The 16,128-nt window shown below is 58.8% G+C and overlaps 1 protein-coding gene across 4 annotated transcripts in view; it reads right to left on the bottom strand.

Moving 5' to 3' along the window:
• Positions 1–16,128, bottom strand: part of PTK2B (protein tyrosine kinase 2 beta) — a 44,701-nt gene that overhangs the window by 6,405 nt on the left and 22,168 nt on the right. For all 4 annotated transcript variants that reach the window (XM_071742304.1, XM_071742305.1, XM_071742306.1 and 1 more), the window contains exons 7-25: positions 16,072–16,126; positions 15,267–15,407; positions 13,935–14,009; positions 13,735–13,836; positions 12,506–12,623; positions 10,469–10,508; positions 10,303–10,349; positions 9,944–9,997; positions 9,105–9,202; positions 8,442–8,526; positions 8,049–8,149; positions 7,549–7,664; positions 6,504–6,604; positions 6,278–6,367; positions 5,565–5,769; positions 4,802–4,910; positions 3,817–3,882; positions 2,540–2,665; positions 562–708 (exon numbers count right to left, since the gene is read on the bottom strand). In XM_071742304.1, coding sequence (XP_071598405.1) covers positions 562–708; positions 2,540–2,665; positions 3,817–3,882; positions 4,802–4,910; positions 5,565–5,769; positions 6,278–6,367; positions 6,504–6,604; positions 7,549–7,664; positions 8,049–8,149; positions 8,442–8,526; positions 9,105–9,202; positions 9,944–9,997; positions 10,303–10,349; positions 10,469–10,508; positions 12,506–12,623; positions 13,735–13,836; positions 13,935–14,009; positions 15,267–15,407; positions 16,072–16,126 — 1,876 coding nt within the window. The remainder of the gene's footprint in view (positions 1–561; positions 709–2,539; positions 2,666–3,816; positions 3,883–4,801; positions 4,911–5,564; positions 5,770–6,277; positions 6,368–6,503; positions 6,605–7,548; positions 7,665–8,048; positions 8,150–8,441; positions 8,527–9,104; positions 9,203–9,943; positions 9,998–10,302; positions 10,350–10,468; positions 10,509–12,505; positions 12,624–13,734; positions 13,837–13,934; positions 14,010–15,266; positions 15,408–16,071; positions 16,127–16,128) is intronic.

Below are 16,128 nucleotides of genomic sequence, written 5' to 3'. Positions count from 1 at the left end.
ATGGCCCACACCTGAGAATCACAGAATGCTCATGGCTGGAAAGGACCTCTGAGATCACCAAGTCCAACCAAACAATTTCTCCCTCCCTCCCTCCCTCCCTCCCTGCCCAAGATCTCCTCTCCATCTCCCCTCTCCCAGCTGCAAACCCTTCCCCCTCGCAGGGTCCCATCCCTCCAGGCCCTTGTCCCAAGTCCCTCCCCAGCTTTCCTGGAGCCCCTTCAGGCACTGGAAGGTGCTCTAAGGTCTCCCCGTTGCAGCCTTCTCTTCTCCAGCCTCAACACCCCCAACTCTCTCAGCCTGGCTCCAGAGCAGAGCTGCTCCAGCCCTCCCAGCAGCTCCAGGGCCTCCTCTGCACTGGCTCCAACAGCTCCGTGTCCTTCTGCTGATGGGGACCCCAGAGATGGACACAGCTTTACCCCAGGGGGGTCTCCCCAGAGCAGAGCAGAGGGGACAATCCCCTCCCTGGCCCTGCTGCCCACACCCTGGGGGTGCAGCTCAGGATTTTGGGCTTCCATCTGACTTCGAAGCTGCAAGAGCTGGGGACAACCCCAGGGCACCCACCAAGGATTTCTCCTCCTGCCTCAGCCACTGATAATCCTCCACCATCTCCTTCTGCTGCTTGTCCAGGATCTGCATCATCTTCAGCCTCTCCAGCTCCCAGAGCTTCTGTGCCTCCTCCCGACTGCTGGGACGCAAGAAATCTTCCTCCTGGTGTTGGGAAGTGACCAGGGAGGGGGTCAGGAGCCAAAGCCCCCCCTGATTTTGCCCCGGGCACCTTGGGAACCACCTTTGCCACGAGCACCATGCTCCAGGCTTGCCAGCCATGCACCAGAGCCCAGCAGCCACCATCCCAGGCTTGGGGAAGATTTGGGTTTCCAGCAGGGGGAAGAGAAAGCTCTGGGTGGGATCTCCCCTCGTGGCATCCCGGGATTCTCCAGGGGCAGCATGCAGGGGTTGTCATGCGGGTGCTGTGGCCATGCTTGGCACCACGGCTGATCCAGGGCAAGGGCAGGAGGAGCAGCCCAGCACCCAGCTGGTTTTGGGGTTAAAGGAACTTTGGGATGCTTCAGGTGACACCGCTGACCCGAGGAGGGAGAACCACCTGTCCCCTGCCCCTTTTTCCTAGAATTTTCCCGGTTGGAAGGGACCTTTAGGATCATGTGGTGGCAACACTGACCTGAGGAGGGACAGCCACCTGTTCCCTGCCCCTTTTTCCTAGAATTTTCCAGGTTGGAAGGGACCTTTAGGATCATCTGGTGGCAACACTGACACAAAAAGGGACAGCCACCTGTCCCCTGCCCCTTTTTTCTAGAATTTTTAGGGTTGGAAGGGACCTTTAGGATCATCTGGTGACACCACTGACCAGAGGAGGGACAGCCACCTGTCCCCTGCCCCTTTTTCCTAGAATTTTCCCGGTTGGAAGGGACCTTTAGGATCATCTGGTAGCAACACTGACCCGAAAAGGGACAGCCACCTGTCCCCTGCCCCTTTTTCCAAGAATTTTCCGGGTTGGAAGGGACCTTTAAGATCATCTGGTGACAAAGCCAACTCAAGGAGGGACAGCCACCTGTCCCCTGCCCCTTTTTCCTAGAATTTTCCCGGTTGGAAGGGACCTTTAGGATCATCTGGTGACATCACTGACCAGAGGAAGGACAGCCACCTGTCCCCTGCCCCTTTTTCCTAGAATTTTCTGGGTTGGAAGGGACCTTTAGGATCATCTGGTGACACCACTGACCAGAGGAGGGACAGCCACCTATCCCCTGCTCCTTTTTCCTAGAATTTTCTGGGTTGGAAGGGACCTTTAGGATCATCTGGTGACATCACTGACCAGAGGAGGGACAGCCACCTGTCCCCTGCCCCTTTTTCCTAGAATTTTCCCAGTTGGAAAGGACCTTTAGGATCATCTGGTAACACCACTGACCCAAAAAGGGACAGCCACCTGTCCCCTGCCCCTTTTTCCTAGAATTTTCTGGGTTGGAAGGGACCTTTAGGATCATCTGGTGGCAACACTGACCTGAGGAGGGACAGCCACCTGTCCCCTGCTCCTTTTTCCTAGAATTTTCAGGGTTGGAAGGAACCTTTAGGATTATCTGGTGACAAAGCCAACCCAAGGAAGGACAGCCACCTGTCCCCTGCCCCCTTTTCCTAGAATTTTCCCGGTTGGAAGGGACCTTTAGGATCATCTGGTGACAAAGCCAACCCAAGGAGGGACAGCCACCTGTCCCCTGCCCCTTTTTCCTAGAATTTTCCGGGTTGGAAGGGACCTTTAAGATCATCTAGTTCCAACCCCCCTGCCGTGCTCAGGGACACCTTTGGGGACGTTTTGTGCATGGAGGGGTCGGAGCCTTCCATGGACCCATCCCAGCAGCAGCTTCCAGAGGGATGCCAGGACCAGCCGGGTGAGGGGCAACACGAAGCTGGAAGCAGCAGGAGGGAGCAGCAGGGTGAAGCCAGCGCCTGTGTGTCCCCCTCCACCCCCCTCCCCCAAGCCTTCATCCCCGGTGACATCCTCCTGGAGGCCACCAGGACGTCCTCTTACCCTCATGCTGTGGCGTTTGAAGACGTGGTGGCGGCTGAGCGGCGGGGTGTGCAGGGAGGTGGCCGGAGATGGGGACTCCGTGGGGCTGGTGAGGGTGGGGGAGCTGGCACACAGACCCTCAGGTACCTGTGGGGGTGTGGGAGGGGGCAGCAGGGGGGGGCAGGGGGCAGAGGAGGAGGCTCAAGGGGGGGTCGGTGCGGGCGGACGGAGCGGACAAGGAGGGGAGAAGCCGCTGCTGCACCGGGGGATGCTGCAGGATCCCAGCACCCCCAGAGTGGGTTGGGTGGGAAGGGACCTCCAAGAGCATCCCCCTGCCCTGACCCATTTATCACGGAGGGGGAAGGGGGGGTTGGTGGTGCTCAGGAGCCCAGAACCCCCTGGGATCCACGCTGGGTGCATCCAGACACTGCTCTGCTCCCTGCTGAAATGAGGGGGCTCTCGGGAGGTTTTTTTCCCCCTGGAGAAGGGATCTGGGGTGGGTTTGCAGAGCTCGTGGTGGCCTCAGGATGAGGAGGAAGGAGAGGGTGACCCAGCTGGAAATGGGGGTGACATCAGCTGTGTGACACCTGGAAGGTGGCTCCTGAAACCCAGCAGCGTGTGGCTTCCTTCCAAAGGGAGCAGAGAACCCCCAGAGGGGGTTTGGGTGGGAAGGGACCCTAAAGGTCACCTCATTCCACCCCCTGCCATGGTCAGGGACCCCTCCCCCAGCCCAGGGGGCTCCAAGCCCCATCCAACCTGGGCTGAGACACTGCCAGGGATCCAAAACTTTGATCAGGACCAGGATCCAGGACCTTCCACCCCTCTTGGCTCTCTCAGCATGGGCTCAAGTCCTTCCACTCTGCTGCCTGCACCCCTTCCTCACCCCAGAAGAGCCCCCAGAAGAGCTGCTCTTGGGTTTTGTCCCCCTGCTGCTGCAGGACCCAGGACCTTGTGTCCTTGCAGGGGTGTCCTGTGCTCCTGCAGGGCAGCCCAGCTCAGCCCAGCTCACTCCAGAGAGCTGAAAGCTCCTCTGCTGCCAGCTCTGCCTTCAAACCAGCCCCTCCCAAGGGTACAAAATGCCCTTCCCTGGGCCAAAAGCCTCTCTGCTACCTCCAAGGGACAGAGGAAACGTGGGCAGGGCAGGGCTGAGCCCCCAGAGGTGGTGGTGGCACTCGGTGGTGGCACACGGGGGACTTCAGATCCCCAAATCCTTGAGGCCTTGAGGTCCAAGGAGGGGTTTTTGGGGGTTGATTCCTTTGTTCAGGTCCTTGGGGGTTGCTTCAACCATGGGACCTTACCTGGAACTGCAGCTTGGGAGCCAGGAGGTTGCTTTGGGGTGGTGGTTTGTACCTGGGTCTGCTGGGCTGTGAGGAGCAGAAGAAAGGCAATGGTTGGGTGTGAGATCTGGGGGGGTGTGTGGGGGGGTCCCACTTCTGCTGCACCCACCCGTGGGTCCAGGCAAGGAGATTGTCCTGGTTTGGGGCAGGATAAAGGGATTTTCTGTCCTGTCCTTTTGCTTCCAGCTCAGTCTCTTGTCAGGAGCTGCACTTGCTGAAATGAACAGCAAGTTTCTCAGGCAGTGGCTGCTGCTGGGACTGAGCCCACTCCATGGTTATAGTTACAGCAGAACCAAGGAACTGCTCAGCTCTGAGCAACATTTTGCCCTCCAGAAGGACAAAAGGAGTAAAAAGGTCCCACCTGGAACCCTCCCTTAGGGAGGAAGGGACAAGAGAAATGACCAGAATTGACCAAACAGAGGATTCCATCCCATACACCTCATCCTCAGGAGAAATTGGAGGGATCACCAGGGTCAAACCCCTTCCTGCTTCCCCTTCTTCCCCTCTCCCTGTTTGTTTTGGCATCCTGGGAGGATTCCATCCCTTCCTCTGCCTGTGCTCCTGATCCATGCCAGCCTGAATCTGTGTGTTCCTGCCTCCAGCTCCCAACTGCTGCTGAGCCCAGGATTCCAGCCTGGACTTTCCCAGGGCTGCCCTGCAGCCTCAGTGGGGATGGGAGAGTTATTGGGGAGAGGGGGAGGAACCTGGGATCCATTTTCCTGTCTATTTGTACAGATTCAGTCATTTTTCCTATTTATCATTCCTGTTCCATTCAAGCTGTGTGGTTTAGTTCCCAACCCATCAGTCTCTCTCCCTTCTTCTCTCTCCTTTCTTTATCAGGGAGGAGAGAGATTAATAGAGAGCATCTGGCACTCGGTTTAATTGCCAGGGAAGTGTTAAACCCTGACAAGATGAACCTGCTGCACAGGCTCTGCCCTCTCCTCACCTTCGGGGGTGGCTCCTGGAAGGAAGGTGGCTCCAGGATTTTGGGAGGTCGGTGCCGGTTGTTCCTCTCCTGCTCCTTGGCCAGTTCCTTCTCCATCAGGAAAATGTCACTGCAGGGAGGGGGGGAGATGGAGGGTGACAACCCCAGAGAGGAGGGAGCCTGGGTTTATCTCCTGTGCCTCAGAGCTGGGAGATGCCTGAGCTGGAGGGGCCATGGAAAACACAAAGGAGCAAGGAGGGATGGGAAGAGAGAAGGGAGAGGACTGGGGAGGGCAGAGCATGGTCCTGATCACACCAGCACCACCATGGCTGGGCCCAGGGAGAAGTGGGGTCAAGCCCCCTTCCTTAGGAAGCAGAACATTGCCACTCCAGCCCTGGCACCACCACCCCTGGGGCAGGTGGGCTCAAAGCATCTCCCATGGTCCTTGGTGTTCAGAGTTGGCCAGAAAGCTCCAGCCCCCCAAAACCTTGCAGGGCTTCAGCTTTCTCCTTCACCCACTTAAGAGTCACAGAATCTTTAAGGCTGGAACAGAGCCCTAAGACCACCAATGTCAACCCAACCCCACCATGCCCTCAAGTGCCACATCTACCCATGTTTGGGACCCCTCCAGGGGATGCTGGCTCCTGCCCAGCCTGTCCCAATGCTTGACCCCTCTCTCAGAGATGAAATTGTCCCCAGGATCCCATCTGACCCCAATCCTTGTCCCCTCCCCCAAGCCACGGACCCCCAACCCATCGTTGGTCCCCCTGCCTCCCCCGCTCACCTCAAGCTGCAAACCAAGTCCTTGAACTTGGGTCTTTCACTGGGGTCGTAGTCCCAGCAGCGTGTCATGAGGGTGTAGAGGACAGGGGGACAGAGGTCGGGCTTGGGGAGGCGGTCACCCCTCTCCAGGACCCCAATCACATCCTTGTTCTCCAGCCAGAAGAAGGGCTGCTTCCCGTAGCTCAGGATCTCCCACATGCACACGGCTGTGGGACCAACAGGAGGAACCTCAGCTGATGCTGGGGCACCAGCCTCCTCTCTTGGGGTTTTTGGGGAGCTGGTGACGTGGCCACGCTTTGCTGTGTCACGCTGGGACACTTGGCTGCGTGGCCCTTCTGCTCCCGGGGTGAAAAACCCCGAGGAAAGAGGTGCTGGGGTCTCCTGAGGAGCTGCGAGGAGCTGAGCTCCTGGGTGCTGGGGGCCAAAGGGCTGGCGGGGATGGAGAGAGGAGCAGCAGAGAGCTCAGGGACAGCCACCTGCAGGGGACAGAGTTTAACTCAGCTCCCTGAGCCCCTTGGATCTGCTGGAGGAGGGAGGAACCCCCTGGGGACGCCCGAGCTGGAAGCAGCTCTACCCCGGGAACCCTTTTCCCAAGGGCAAAGCTGAGAAGACTCCCTCCTCCAGAGCAGGATTTGTCCCTCTGCACGGAGATGGGAATGCTGTGGGATGTGGGCAGTGCCTGGGAGCTTTCTCTGGTCCCATCCCAGCACTCACCAAACATCCAGACGTCACTGGCCGTGGTGAAGCGTCGGAAGTTGATGGATTCGGGTGACATCCACTTGATGGGCAAACGGGTGATGGATGCTGCAGGGAGAGACAGAGGGGGGCTGGAGGGGGCTGGAGAAGCCCTGGCACGGGCAGGGGGTGGCAGTGAGGTGTTGCCACCATCCCTGTCCTCTCCAGGTTGGAGGAAGCCCCAGTGGTACCCCGCAGACCTCACCTTTGTAGTACTCCTCATCCTCGATGTACCTGGAGAGCCCAAAGTCACCCAGCTTGACACAGTCTGGGGAGGCCACCAGGATGTTCCTCACAGCAATGTCCCTGCAAGGAATCCCACGGAATCAGCCAGGCTGGAAAAGAACTCTGGGATCATCGAGTCCAACCCTTGATCCACTAAGGTCTCTCTGCACTCAGGAGAGAAACCCTGGGCTGGGGAGGAGGGATGGAGAAGGAGAGATCACACCTGGAGAACCAGGAGATGGGATGGGGCAGAGCTCACTCTGGGATGACCAGGAGGTGGGATTGAGAAGGTGAATTCACACCAAAACTATCAGGAGAAGGGATGGAGAAAGGATGGAAAAGGGATGGAGAAGGAGGACTCACACATGGACAGTCAGGAGAAGGGATGGAGAAGGAATGGAAAAGGAGAGCTCACACACAGATAGCCAGGAGAAGGGATGAAGGAGAGCTCAAAGCTGGACAACCAGGAGAAGGGATGGAGGAGGGATGGAGAAGGGATGGAGAAGGGATGGAGGAGGGGTGGAGGAGGGGTGGAGAAGGGATGGATGAGGGATGGATGAGGGATGGAGAAGGGATGGAGAAGGGATGGAGAAGGGGTGGAGGAGGGATGGAGAAGGGATGGAGGAGGGATGGAGAAGGGATGGAGAAGGAGAACCCAGCTGTGGGCAGCCAAAAGGGATGAGGAAGGAGAGCTGCCACAAGGACCCCAAGCAGTGTCAGCAGCACTGCCAGCTCTGCCTGCTCCTGCCCCCTGGCATTCCCAGCATCCCGTCCCCTCCTGCTCCCTGGCATTCCCAGCATCCCATCCCCTCCTGCTCCCTGGCATTCCCAGCATCCCATCCCCTCCTGCCCCCTGGCATTCCCAGCATCTCGTCCCCTCCTGCTCCCTGGCATTCCCAGCATCCCGTCCCCTCCTGCTCCCTGGCATTCCCAGCATCCCATCCCCTCCTGCTCCTTGGCATTCCCAGCATCCCATCCCCTCCTGCTCCCTGGCATTCCCAGCATCCTGTCCCCTCCTGCCCTACCTGTGCACACAGTTGAGGGACTCCAGGTAGGCCAAGGCTTTGCTGATCTGCAGGGCGTAGAGGATGAGGGTGGGCACGGGCAGGCAGGGCTTGTTCTGCTCCAGGTATTGTCCCAGCTGGAATGGGACAAGGGGGTCAGGGATCAAGCAGGGGGATGGAATGGGGTGGGATGGGATTGGGGTGGGATGGGATGGGATGGGATGGGATGGGATGGGAAGGGATGGGGTGGGATGGGATGGGATGGGATGGGAAGGGATGGGATGGGATGGGATGGGATGGGATGGGATGGGATGAGGTGGGATGGGATGGGATGGGATGGGATGGGATGGGATGGGATGGGATGGGATGGGATGAGGTGGGATGGGATGGGATGGGATGGGATGGGATGGGATGGGATGGTGGGATGGGATCTAATGGTGGGATGGGATGGGATGGGATGGGATGGGATGGGATGGGATGGGATGGGATGGGATGGGATGAGGTGGTGGGATCCTGCTGACCTCTCCATAGGGATAAAGCTCCATGATGATCCAGGTGGGCTCCTCCTCTGTGATGCCGATGAGCTTCACGATGTGGGGATGATCCAACTTCTTCATCAGCACTGGGGGGACACCGTGTCAGACACCCTGCAGGGTCAGGGGGTCCCTCCAGGAGACCCAACCCTTCTCCTGGAGTACAGGGGCAGCTCTGCCATGAAGCTGGGGATGAAGGAACTGCCAGGGATGCCCTCGGATGGCCTCAAAGGGTTCCCAAGAGCCATCCTGTGCCCAGCACCCCAACACCGTGAACACCTCCAGGCCCCTCCTGGTGTGAGTCTGGGGGGTCCTGAGAGGGCCCCATCCTCTCCCCCCTCAAAAATACCCAAAAAAAAAGGCATGAGGCCAGTGGTGTACCTGCTTCACTGAGGAACTTCTCCTTGTTCTCCTGGCTGCAGTCCTGCTTGCAGCTCTTCACTGCAACACTGAGCCTCTCCCCTTGCTGCAGGGGGGAGGAGGAGAAAGGGGGATGGGGATGGGGAGAGGAGAAGGAGGAGAGAGAGGAGGATGAGGAGGAGAAGGAGAAGGAGGAGGAAGAGGGGGAAGAGGGGAAAGAGAAGGAGAAGGAGAAGGAGAAGGAGAAGGAGAAGGAGAAGGAGAAGAAGGAGGAGGAGGAGGAGGAGGAGGAGGAGGAGGAGGAGGAGGAGGAGGAGGAGGAGGAGGAGGAGGAGGAGGAGGAGGAGGAGGGGGAGGAGGAGGAGGAGGAGGAGGAGGAGGAGGAGGAGGAGGATGAGGAGGAGGAGGAGAAGGAGAAGGAGAAGGAGAAGGAGAAGGAGAAGGAGAAGGAGAAGGAGAAGGAGAAGGAGAAGGAGAAGGAGGAGAAAGAGAGAGAAAGAGAGAAGAAAGAGAAAGAGAAAGAGAGAGAAAGAAGAAGAGGAAGAGGAGGAGAAGAAGGAGAAGAAGGAGGGGGAGGAGGAAGAGGAGAAGGGGAAGGGGGAGGGGAAGGAGTTGTGGGGCTGCTTCACCCCACTGCCCCAGGTGCAGAGGAGCAGAGAGGGCAGGCAGGGCCAGGCTGCTCACCGGGGTGCTGTAGATCCCCTCGTAGACCTCTCCAAAGAAGCCTTCTCCCAGGATCCTGCCCAGGGTGACGTCTTCCCGGGAGATGCCGAAGTGCTGGGCTTGAGGGACAAGGGGAGCAGGGCAGAGGTGGCAGCTCTGCCTGTCCCCTGTCTGTCCCCTGTCTGTCCCCTGTGTCCCCTGCCTGTCCCCTACCTGTCCCCTGTCTGTCCCCTGTCTGTGCCCTGTCTGTCCCCTGTCTGTCCCCTACCTGTCCCCTGCCTGTCCCCTGCCTGTCCCCTGTCTGTCCCCTGCCCGTCCCATGTCTGTCCCCTGTCTGTCCCCTGCCCATCCCCTGTCTGTCCCCTGTCTGTCCCCTGTCTGTCCCCTGCCTGTCCCCTGCCTGTCCCCAGCCCGTCCCCTGTCTGTCCCCTGCCCATCCCCTGTCTGTCCCCTGTCTGTCCCCTGTCTGTCCCCTGCCTGTCCCCTGTCTGTCCCCTGCCTGTCCCCTGCCTGTCCCCTGTCTGTCCCCAGCCCGTCCCCTGCCTGTCCCCTGTCTGTCCCCCTGGGCAGAGCCCTCATGGCAAGGGGGAGATGCTGGGGTCCCCCAGCCCCCATCCCTGGCAGTGTCTCAGCCCAGGTTGGATGGGGCTTGGAGCCCCCTGGGCTGGGGGAGGGGTCCCTGACCATGGCAGGGGACTGGAATTAGGTGACTTTTAGGGTCCCTTCCCACCCAAAGAAATCTGGGATTCTAGAAGCTTCTTCCCAGCTTGGGGAAGGATGGGGGTGGGAAAACAAATGGGGAAAATGGCAGGAGGTGCTGGGAGATGGGCAAGAGGGCACCCAGGGGAGGTGGAACCTACCTCCAGACCTTGGTCTTGAGGACTCATCAGGGATTTCAGCATAAATATCAGACTCTGGGGGCAAGGAGAAGGTTGCAGACAGGGGTTCTCGCAGCTCAGGGGGCAGGGGGGGGGTTATTGCAGAACCCCCACGGGGTCCAACACCTCCCCCAGGCCCCATGGCCATGGGGGGCAGGTGGGAGACCAGCCTGGCCCTGCCCTGGGATGCTCAGCTGCATCTCAGCCTCTCAGGACAAGAGCTGAGGGTCTCCATCTCCCCCCCCACCCCCCAAAATCCCAGCAGGGGGGGGTCCTCCAGCCCTGCCTGCATCCCCTGGGGCTGCTGGGTGGGGAAGGGGGAGAAGAACCCAAAACCTCACCCAGGCTCAAGCTCTCTGACAGCGTGGACTGTCTGTCCCCCAGGTGCCTGTGGGGTGGGAGGAGGTCAGGGTCAGAGGGGGAATTCTGGGGAAGGGGAGGATGAGAGGATCCCCCCCACACCCCCTTCAGGCTCCCAGCCTTGCTCCAGGGCCAGGCACTACTCACGGGGCAGGGATTTGGGGCAGGCTGGTCCTCTTCTCCCTCTCTGTGGGGAAGACAAAAGGATGGGAATTCCATGGCCACCCCCATCAGGAGCTGCTGGAGCTCCCCCAGCCCTTCCCAAACCCCAAACCACCCCTGCAGTGAGTTTGTTGGGGCTCAGCTGGGCTCACTCCAAAGCCAGGGCTGATGCTGTGGCCATGGACCCCAGCAATGGGGTTGGGGTCAGCTTGGATGTGGCCCAGGACCTCCCAAAAAATCCCTGGAGAAGGGTGAACCCCACCAATAAACTTGGGATCATCTTGGATGTGGCCCAGGACCTCCCAAATCCTCCTTGTAGAAAGGGTGGACCCCACCAATGGACTTAGAATCATCTTGGATGTGGCCCAGGACTCCCCAAAACACCCTTGGAGAAAGGGTGGACCCCACCAATGGGGTTGGGGTCATCTTGGATGTATCCCAGAACCTCCCAAAACACCATTGGAGAAGAGTGGACCCCATCAATAGAGTTGGGGTCACCTTGGATGTGGCCCAGGATTTCCCAAACCACTTTGGAGAAAGGGTGGACCCCACCAATGGGGTTGGGATCATCCTGGATGTGTCCCAGGACCTCCCAAATCCCCTTTGTAGAGAGATGGACCCCACAATAGACTCAGGATCATCTTGGATGTGTCCCAGGGCCTCCCAAATCCCCCTTGTAGAAAGATGGACCCCACCAATGGATTTAGGATCATCCTGGATGTGGCCCAGGACTCCCCAAAACACCCTTGTAGAAAGGGTAGACCCCACCAATGGGGTTGGGGTCACCTTGGATGTATCCCAGGACCCCCCAAAAAATCCCTGGAGGAGGGTGGACCCCACCAATGGGGTTGGGGTCACCTTGGATGTGTCCCAGGACCTCCCAAATCCCCTTTGTAGAAAGATGGACCCCAACAATAGACTCAGGATCATCTTGGATGTGTCCCAGGACCTCCCAAAACACCTTTGGAGAAGAGTGGACCCCACCAATGGGGTTGGGATCATCTTTGATGTGTCCCAGGACCTCCCAAATCCCCCTTGTAGAAAGATGCACCCCACCAATGGATTTAGGATCATCTTGGATGTGGCCCAGGACTCCCCAAAACACCCTTGTAGAAAGGGTAGACCCCATCAATAGAGTTGGGGTCATCTTGGATGTGGCCCAGGACCCCCCAAAAAATCCCTGGAGGAGGGTGGACCCCACCAATGGGGTTGGGGTCATCTTGGATGTAGCCCAAGACCTCCCAAACCATCCCTAGGGAAGGGTGGACCCCACCAATGGGGTTGGGGTCATCTTGGATGTGGCCCAGGACCTCCCAAATCCCCCTTGTAGAAAGATGGACCCCAACAATAGACTCAGGATCATCTTGGATGTGTCCCAGGACCTCCCAAAAAATCCCTGGAGAAGGGTGAACCCCACCAATAAACTTGGGATCATCTTTGATGTGTCCCAGGACCTCCCAAATCCCCTTTGTAGAAAGATAGACCCCACCAATAAAATTGGGATCATCTTGGATGTGGCCCAGGACCTCCCAAAACACCTTTGGAGAAGAGTGGACCCCACCAATGGGATTGGGATCACCTTGGATGTGTCCCAGGACTTCCCAAATCCCCCTTGTAGAAAGATGGACCCCACCAATGGATTTAGGATCATCTTGGATGTGGCCCAGGACCCCCCAAAAAATCCCTGGAGGAGGGTGAACCCCACCAATGGGGTTGGGGTCACCTTGGATGTGGCCCAGGACCTCCCAAATCCCCCTTGTAGAAAGATGGACCCCACCATTGGACTTAGGATCATCTTGGATGTGTCCCAGGACCTCCCAAACCACCTTTGGAGAAAGGGTGGACCCCACCAATGGGGTTGGGGTCACCTTGGATGTGTCCCAGGACCTAGGGCTTCACCCACCCCTGCAGTGAGTCTGCTGGGTCTCAGCTGGGGTCACTCCAAAGCCAGGGGTGATGCTGTGGCCATGGAGGGGTCTCGGGGTTGGGGGGAAGATGGGGGGGGCCCTGCTGGGCACTGACCTCTCCCGGGGAAGGTGATGAGGGAGGTTTCCAGGTCTCCTTGCAGCCGGCAGTAGCCATCAATGAGGTCAGCCATGTTCTCTGCCTCAGCCAGAGAAGAGGTTTTGATGGCCAGGGACTGGGGGGTGAGAGCAGGGACACGGGGGGAGAGGTGAGCACAGAGCAGGAGGCTGGGGAGATGCTGGGGTAGGGGGTCCCCACTTTGGCTACCTCGGTGACCCCCTTTCTGCTCCACTGCAGACCCCAGTTTCTACCCAGGACCTCCCAAACCATCCCTGGAGAAGGGTGGACCCCACCAATGGGGTTGGGGTCAGCTTGGATGTGGTTCAGGACTTCCCAAAACACCATTGGAGAAGGGGGGACCCCACCAATAGACTCGGGGTCATCTTGGATGTAGCCCAGGACTTCCCAAATTACCATTGGAGAGGGGTGAACCCCACCAAATGAGTTGGGGTCAGCTTGGATGTAGCCCAGGACTTCCCAAAACACCCTTGGAGAGGGGTGAACCCCACCAATGGAGTTGGGGTCAGCTTGGCTGTGGCCCAGGACCTCCTAAATCATCCCTGCAGAGGGGTGAACTCCACCAATAGAGTTGGGGTCAGCTTGGATGTAGCCAAGAACTTCCCAAAACACCCTTGGAGAAGGGGGGACCCCACCACTGGACTTAGGATCATCTTGGATGTAGCCCAGGACCTCCCAAAATACCATTGGAGAGGGGTGAACCCCACCAACGGAGTTGGGGTCATCTTGGATGTGGCCCAGGACTTCCCAAAAGATCCCTGGAGAAGGGGGGACCCCATCAAGAGAGTTGGGGTCATCTTGGATGTAGCCCAGGACCTCCTAAAGGATCCCTGGAGAAGGGGGGACCCCACCAATAGACTCGGGGTCATCTTGGATGTAGCCCAGGACTTCCCAAATTACCATTGGAGAGGGGTGAACCCCACCACTGGAGTTGGGGTCATCTTGGATGTGGCCCAGGACTTCCCAAAACACCCCTGGAGAAGGGGGGACCCCCCCATTGGAGTTGGGGTCCTCTTGGCTGTGGCACCCCAAGTCAGCCCATGGCCAGGGCTTGGGGCAGGAGCTCTCCCAGGAGACCCAGAGCCACCCACCCGGTCCTACTTCATCCACAGGGATGTGACACCACCTGACAGCACCACGGGGGGGTTCTCCCATCCCACCCACCCCCAGCACCCCTCCCAATGCCTCCTCCTCCTCCTCCTCCTCACCTGGGGGTTACCACTGAGCCCCAGCTGCAGCAGCGCCCGCCCTTCCTCCACCCTGGAGCACTTGATGGATTTGATGTTCTTGAATTCAGCCAAGCAGGTGGGCTGGGGGGAGAGGCAGAGCCCCCAGCTCGATTTTAATCCCCAACTTCAGAGCAGACAACCCCCCCATTTGGTCCCCATCCCCCCCCCACTCCCTGTACCTTTGCATCTTTGGTTGTCATCTGCCTGATGCCCTTGGGACCGATGACGAGGTCCACGGTGATGTTCCACCCTTGCTGGGAGGGGGCAGAAGAAGAAGAAGAGGGGTGAAAATTCTTTTGGGGGGAGAGATGTACCCCAAAACCAGGTCCTCCCTTGCCCCACAACCTCCTGCAATGTGTGAGACACCCCTGGAAGAAATCCCCTTTCCCAGGGGGACTTGGAGAGAGGGGATGATGGGTGGTGGAGGGTAAGGAGGTGAGCAGGAAGAGGTTGTATTAGGGGAGAATTTTTCTCCTTCTCGTCCCAAAAGGGTGACTCAAGCTCCTGGTTCTCACCCCAAATGGGTTCAGCAAACTTCAGGCCCCACCTGGCTTGGAGCTCTGGGTGTGGAAGGTCCCCAGAGCACCTCCAGTCCCTCTCAGCATCCTTTAAAAAGGTCCCTGAGAGCCTCCCCCATCAGCTCAGCCCTGAGGGGGTGATGTTGGGATAGGGTGTGCAGGGTCAGCAATCCTCTCCTCCAGGGGGATTTTGGGTTTGTGTTTCCCTTGGGGGGACAATGAGTGACACTGAGGGGCTGGAGGACATCCAGAGAATGGCAAAGGAGCTGGGGAAGAACATGGAGAACATGGAGAAGGGTCTGGAGAAGATGGAAGAGGGTCTGGAGAAGATGGAGAAGGGTGTGGAGAAGTTGTGAGGAGCATCTGAGGGAGCTGTGGGTGCTGATCCTGGAGCAGAGGAGGCTGAGGGGAGACCTTGTGGCTCTCTGCAAGCCCCTGAGAGGAGGTTGGAGCCAGGGGGGGTCGGGCTCTGCTCCCAAGGAACAAGGGATGGGAGAAGAGGAACTTTTGGCACAAGTCAAGTGGTGCCAGGGGAGGTTTAGGTTGGAGCTGGGGAAGAATTTCTCCCTGGAAAGGGTTGTCAGGGCCTGGCCCAGGCTGCCCAGGGCAGGGCTGGAGTCCCCATCATGCCTGGAGGGGTTTCAGAGAAAGCCCTGGGGATGTGGGGATGAGGGACATGGGGTGGTGCTGGGGGAAGGGTTGGAGCTGATGATCTTGAAGGTTTTTTCCAACCCATTCTGTGATTCCCAAGCCCAGTGTGGTCTCTCCTGAGCCTGGGATGCTCCACCTGGAGGCAGAGGCAGGGAGCAAACCACAGCAGTGGCTTTGTCCGTGTTACCGCATCCCAAACAGTGCCAGGGGCTGCTTCGGGTGGGAAGGAACCTTCAAGCCCATCGAGTTCCAGCTCAGCTCCATGGTCAGGGACACCTCCCCCAGCCCAGGGTGCTCCGAGCCCCATCCAAGCCCAGCTCATCCCCCCAGCTGAGGACTCACGATGAGCTCGCAGCGGAAGCTCTCTTGGTCGATGTTGGCGAAGGTGGCGAGGGTGTGGATGAACTTGAGGATGCATTCCTCCTCCCGCAGCAGGGCATACTGCTGGAAGGTCTGCTGGATCATCTTCCTGAACTGCTTGGGCTGGGGACACCGAGGGGGGACAAGGAGGGGAGGGGGACAAAGGTGTCAGCTGCAGCGGGATAGACGTGGGGACATAGATGGACACCCCCCCAGAATTTGGGTAGGAAGGGACCCTAAAGGTCACCTCATTCCACCCCCTGCCATGGTCAGGGACCCCTCCCCCAGCCCAGGGGGCTCCAAGCCCCATCCAACCTGGGCTGAGACACTGCCAGGGATGGGGCAGCCACAGCTTCCTTGGGCAACCTGGGCAACCAGGGGCTCAGCACCCTCACCCCAAGCAATTTCTCCCTCCCATCTCAGCCCCAGCTCCCCTCTCCCAGCTCCAAACCCTTCCCCCTTGTCCTATCCCACTCCAGCCCAGCCAGGACATCACCTTATTCCAGGCCACCACTAACCCATGGCCCACACCTGAGAATCACAGAATGCTCATGGCTGGAAAGGACCTCTGAGATCACCAAGTCCAACCAAACAATTTCTCCCTCCCTCCCTCCCTCCCTGCCCAAGATCTCCTCTCCATCTCCCCTCTCCCAGCTGCAAACCCTTCCCCCTCGCAGGGTCCCATCCCTCCAGGCCCTTGTCCACCTGCACAAGGACTCTCAGCCACATCCATGTCACTTACACACCTTGCAGCCACATAACCCAAACCCATGCAGATGTTCCTCACCTTCAGGTTCTCCTGCATCTGGCTGGGGAAGAAGAGGTCCAGGCCCACCTCCTTCCT

This window comes from Heliangelus exortis, chromosome 3, assembly GCF_036169615.1.
Source record: "Heliangelus exortis chromosome 3, bHelExo1.hap1, whole genome shotgun sequence".
Taxonomy (NCBI): Eukaryota; Metazoa; Chordata; class Aves; order Apodiformes; family Trochilidae; genus Heliangelus; species Heliangelus exortis.
The sequence above is the reverse complement of the archived record's forward strand: the minus strand, read 5'-3'. Positions and strand labels throughout refer to the sequence as shown.